Raw genomic sequence first — 5,807 nt, forward strand, 5'->3', positions numbered from 1 at the left:
CGGAACAGCGGGGCGCAGGCGCGGAAAACAAGGGGAATCAGGCCCGGAGGTGCAGTGGGCGATGAATAGCCAGCATGTAGAAAGGGATGGGGGGAGGAACGTACTGAAAGGGGCCAAAGCTCGCAAAGGACGGCCCTGGTGGGGAAGAGGCGCCCAGGGGCTCAGAAGAAAGGGTAGGAGCAGCCCGAGACGCGGCAAAGGGAGAGGAGTCGGTGGGAGAGTCACGCACCAGAGGAGGGCACAGGATCGACGGAAGTACAAACGGGGGCAGCACCGCGCGGAACAGGACGCGAACCCCCGGTGTCCCGAAACATGAAGGAAAACGGACTGACACCAACAGGGCAGGCGGGGCAAAGGGCGGAAAAAGGGCGTGGTACCACAGTCAAAGGGTGGCCGCGAGCGAAAACCGGCCCGGGGAGGGAGAGGAGGCGAAGAGGAGAACAATCGACAGGGAAACTGCGTGAACAGCGAGGCGGGGGCGGGTGCGCGGGGGGGCCAAAGCAGGGGGGGACGAGGGCAAGGAGCAATATGTAGTGAAACGGGACTCGTCAAAACCATGCGAGGGCGACACAATCGCCAATGTGTAATAAGCGGGAACCAAATCAACCACAGGACGCCGGGGAGACCGTGCGCCGATGCAATCCACCACCACGACGAAGCGACCTGGGAACAGAAGGACAACAGAGCCGCGCATCCAGCCATGGCGAGCTCGACAGAAAAGAAGCGCGGCGAAGACGGGAGCAATGAGGGGGCGGCAGGCAGCTGCAGATGAAGCGTCAAGAATGAGAGGCCACCGCATCACCAGAGCAGTCAGAGAAAGCCAGAAGGGAGGGCCAGGGGAAGGCAGTGCCGGGAAGCGCAGCAGGCTGGGGAATGCACCTGCCAGGCAGAAGAGGTGTAAACGGAGCGGGGTGGTGTGCAGGGAGAGAGGAAAGAGATGAGAGAGAAAAAGGGGGCGGAAGGGGGAAGATAGGGAGGAGGCGAGTGGGGCGGGGTGAAGAAAGGCCGGTGGGGGAGGGAGAGACCGGGAAGGGGGGGGCCGCGCATTACGGTTGGAGCGATATTGAAAGATTGAGAGCAGATCGGTGATCAGGCCGGCCGAGGACACGACGTGGGGACATGACGACACGGAGCATGGCAGTCTGGCCAGGCGGGCCAGCGCGCGCGAGGGGCGCCCCCAGACATGAGTTCAATGGGATGACGATACAAGAGAAGACAGGTAAGATGGAGGGGATGGGGGGGCCCAAGAAAGTAATAGGAGAGGGGGGTCAGGGCGGTTGGCGGCTGGTGGGGGAAGGCGGGAGTACGGGCCGACCGACAGCCCGACACATAGAGGGCAACAAGGGTATGGCAGGGGCGGGCGGCCACACGGCGGGGGAGAGTCTACGACTAAAAAGGATCGGCAGGTGGCGGCAGGGAGGGGGGCAGGCGGTGCCAAGGGGAAGAGAGAGGGGTAGAACGGGTTAAGGACAGGAGGCGAAAACTAGAAGGCCGACAGGAGGTGAAACATAAGGGATAGGGTAGGCGGACCGCAAGGGTGTCAGGGGCGGAAACACGTATAGGTGAGAGGAGGGGAACGCCAGTAAGGGACAGGAGGCTAACACAGAACGTGACTAGTCAGTAAGAGGTCACGACGAGGGTGGGAACGGGCCACACAATGAAGGGGCCAGGGCAACGAGCGAGGGAAGGCCAGCGCACGGGGAGTCGGTGGGGTAGGCAGTGAGAGAGGGAAGAAACAAGGAAGAAAAAGGGATGGGGGATCCTGGGAGGGATAGCGGGAGGATGAGACGGAAGCGCCGAAGGGAGATGCGGGACCAGCGGTGAACGGGGAAGGGGATAGATACGATATGGGAGAAAACAGTCGACGGGGAGGAACAAGGGAGAAACACCGAGCAAGAAGAGAGGAAAAAGCCCCGTGGAAAGGGCGCGGAAGAGCCGCGGGGATTGAAGGCCTGGAGAGATGGCTGGAGTAGAGAGTAGAGAGGAAAGGAGAGCAGCCCGAAAAGGGCAGGGCGAAGGTGTGCGTGGATACAGGCCAAAGTCGGGACAGGGGGATGGGATCGGGGGAGCGCGGAGCCGAAGGGGGGGGACGCGAAAGCCCAAAGGGGGGTTGATGAGGGACGACAAAAGGGAGGACGAACGAGAGAGCGGAAGGTCATAAAGCGGAGGAGAGTTGCGAGCAGTAAGTGAGGGCAGGAGAGGGACGATTGGAGGCACGGGTTAAGGAGGAAAGGAGCCCACGGAGGACAGGGACAATGAGAGGGAGAGATAAGGGCCCGGAGAGACTAGAAAGAGCGGCACGTGCGGGCAGACGGAAAGATGAGAGAGAAGGTCACGCAGATAAGCATGAAGCGACGCGGGTGGACGACAAGGAGAATATCGGAATGGACCAAAAATACAGGGGATAAACAAGGTAGGGAGGGAGAACGGTATGGGAAACGCGGCTCAAACGGGACCCCGAATGAGAAACTCAGCAGAACCGAGCCAGCGAGTGGACCGGGCAGGCCTGATGATGGGTGAGAGGCGCGGGGGAGTGAAGGAGGGTAAACAAGCGTAAGATGATAGAGGCCACAGATAGTAGGGACAACCGTCACGGAAGGGGGGGCATGACGGCGGGAGCGACAAGAGGATAAGGTGGACGCGCCAGGGAGGAGTCCCGAAGCAGGGGGAGAACGGGTAAGAGGATTTGACCGCCAAGGAATTTCAGGAGGTGAACGCCCGGGGGGGGACAAGGGGGGGTATGCCGTAGCGGAGGGGGGTAGGACTGGAGGGGAGAACGATGGCGGAGAACAGGAGCGGAGGGCGAGAAAGGGGGGGAAATGAGCGGGGAGCGGAGAGCGGGGGGGGAGAGTGGCGGGGTCGCGATTAAAAAAAGCCTGAAGGGAAAAAGGGGCGGTGGGAGGAGCGGGTTGAAGGAAAGGGGAGTAGGACAAAAGCGTGAACGAACCAAACACTAGACGGAGGGTGAAACCAACGGCAAACAACGAAGAGGAGGCAAAGAAGGCAAAAGTAAACCGAGATGGATGGTGATGAGAGGGAATCAGGAAGGCGGGAAACAGAGGAGCGAACAAATCAGGACCGTGAAGGAGTGACAGAGAGGCCGCCAGAGATGGAAAAGAAAGCGGAGCAGCCGTCCAATCAAGCCAAAGCAGGTGCGACAGGCAGGCGGCCCGATAACATAGGAAGAGCCCGGACAATTAACGAGGGGGAGAGGGGTGGCGAGAAGGCAGCCACGGGATGGGCGCGCTGACAATAAAGGTGGACCAGGGGGGTGTGCGCGGAGAACGGGGGGGGAACACGGGAAAATCAATAAGGGGGGAAAAAAAAAAAAAAAAAAAAAAAAAGACGAAGAGCCAGAGCGGGGCCGGCAAAAAGCCGAAGCCGAGGAGGGATCCCAAGAAGCCACAGAATAAGGTACAAGGGGGGGGGTGCGTGAGTCCGCTAGGACCCAAGTTCGTGGGGACATTGCGGAAAAGCGCAAGCAGCACCAAGCACGGCTGCCACGGGAACTCGTGCAACGGCGACCACGGCGGGGGTGAAAAGAAGAAGAAGAGAGGGGGCAAAAAGGTAGCAGAAAGGGGGAGTGTGGGAAGGGAGGACGCCGGAGAGGGGTGAGTGAGCAAAGCCAGCTGGAAAGGGAGGGGGGGGAGCCGAGGGCACCGTGAGTAAAAGGGAGGCAGGGCAAACGGCAGTACAGAATGGGACAGAGGAAATAGTGACAAGGGACAGAGTAGATAGGGCACAAAGGGGAGGAGCCAAGAGATTGGAGTGACAAGCGTCACGATGCGACTGAGGCGACTTAGGACGAAGAAGAGGCCAGGATGAGGGAGCGCGGAGAAGGGGGAGTCAAAAAAGGGCGGGCACAGAGGGGAAGCAAAGGAAGGGCGCAGAGGAGGAAAAGAGGGAGCAGAGGGAAAGGGGACACGAAAAGGGCCGAAAAGACCCACACACCGGGACGAAGGCCGGGAAAAGGGAAGAAGGGCCGGGAGGGCACCGGGAACGGACGCAGGGAGGGCAAGAAAAAAAAAAGGCGGAGGGGCGAACCGCAGCCCAAGCAAAGGGGGCAGAAGGAGGACGCGAGGGGACGCGGAGGAAAGGAGAGAAAGAAGAAGGAGGAGGGACAACAAAAAAGAAGACAGAGGCAGGGCGGGAAGGGAGAAGGAGGGGGCCACAAGGCCGGGAGGCAAAAAAAAAAAGGAGGCAGGAGCAAGAAAGGAAAGAAGAGAAAGAAGGGAGGAGGGAGAGGGGCGGGAGGGGCGCAAGAGAAAAAGGCGGGAGAGGCAAAGGGAGGAAGGGAGGAGAGGCGCGACAGGGCCGGACAAGGGCGGGAGGCAGGGAAAAAAAAGGAGGAAGGAGCAAGAAAGGAAGGAAAAGAAAGAGGGGCAGGAGGGAGAGGGGCGGGAGGGGCGCAAAGGGAAAAAGGGGGACAGGCAAAGGCAGCAAGGGAGGAGAGGCACGACAGGAGCGAGGAGCGGGGGGGGGCACGAGGGGGCGAAGGAAAGAGCAAAGGGAGAAGACAAAAGAAGGCGAGAGAGGGAGGGACCAAGGAGGGGAGGAAGACCAGGAAAAAAGGAAAAAAAGAGAAGGAAGAAAGCCAACCAGAGGAACGACGGGAGAGAGGGGGGGACAACAGAGAGGAGGCAAAGCACACAACAAAGGGAAGGGAGAACGACCGCGCAAGGGCCGGGGGGACAAGCAGCAGGGAGCGGGGAGCGGGAGCGGAGGAGACGAGCGGAGGGGACCAGCGAAGGGAGGGAAGGAGGAACAGGGGGGAGAAAAAAGGACCGCCAAAGGAGGAAAGCAAAGGAAGGGGGCAGAGGGGGCAGGGGGGAAGGGGGCGGGGAAGAGGGGCGAAGGGAGCCGGAAGGAGAGGAGGAGCCAGGGAACGGGGCCGGGAAGGCACCGGGAGGCGAAGGCGAAGAGGAAAGGCGAAGAGAGAAGGAGAACGACACCAGGAAGCGAAGGCGAAGAGGAAAGGCGGAAGAGAACGGAACCACAAAGCCGAAGGGCGGAAGCGCCGCAAACAAGAGGAGGAGAGAGGGAAGAGGGGAGGCCCGAAGGGGAGGGGGGCGCCCGGAGGGCCCGGAGGGGGGGCAACCAGACCGAGACAAGGAGGGGAGGGACAAGGAGAAGCAAGCGGGACGAGAGGAGCGGGCAGGGGGAAACGGAGAAGGACCGAGGGAACGCCGCACGGGCGGAGCGCAAGGGGGAGGGGGAGGAGGGGGGAGAAGAGACCAAGGGGGAACCGCGGCGGCGGCAAGGCGGGAAGGAGGGCCAAAGGGGGCAGAGGCCGGGGCGGAGCAGCAGGGGCCCGGGCGGCGGAACCAGGAGGCACCGGGAGGGACAACGGCCCACAAGGCGCGGGCGGGGCGGAGGGGGGGGGGCCGGGGGGGGGGGACGCAACCGGGGGGAGAAGAAGGACCGAGGGAAAGACGCAAAGGCAACCGGCAAGGAGCGAGGCAGGAACAAGGGCAAGAGTGGCACAGAAGAGAGCGTACCGGAAGATGACGGGAAGCGAGTCGGTAGGGAACAAAAAAAGCATTGGGACTAGGAGGCCTAATGCTGGCGTCATAGGCGCGGAAATAAATCGTAGGGTGAGAGTAGAAAAGGGCACAAGGCAAGACGTAAGAGACTCAAGTGAGCTGGGACCATAGGGACACCTGGGTAAGGTGGGATCCTGGGCAATGCGTAGAACAACGGAATAGGGAGTCGCCGGGGGGAGTTAGAGGAAATATGGGAGGGGGATGGGCGAAGGAAGCGGCGAAGAAGGGGAGGGGAGGAGACAAGAAAATATTGAAGAAGAACGG

At 61.3% G+C, this 5,807-nt stretch overlaps 1 protein-coding gene across 1 annotated transcript; it reads left to right on the plus strand.

Moving 5' to 3' along the window:
- Window positions 1–3,821: 3,821 nt before the first annotated feature.
- Window positions 3,822–5,654, plus strand: LOC109186019 (spidroin-1-like). The gene has a single exon (XM_019335939.1). The coding sequence runs from the start codon at window positions 3,822–3,824 to the stop codon at window positions 5,652–5,654; it is 1,833 nt and encodes a 610-aa protein (XP_019191484.1).
- The last annotated feature ends 153 nt before the right edge of the window (window positions 5,655–5,807 follow it).

This window comes from Ipomoea nil, unplaced genomic scaffold, assembly GCF_001879475.1.
Source record: "Ipomoea nil cultivar Tokyo-kokei standard unplaced genomic scaffold, Asagao_1.1 scaffold1362, whole genome shotgun sequence".
Lineage (NCBI taxonomy): Eukaryota > Viridiplantae > Streptophyta > Magnoliopsida > Solanales > Convolvulaceae > Ipomoea > Ipomoea nil.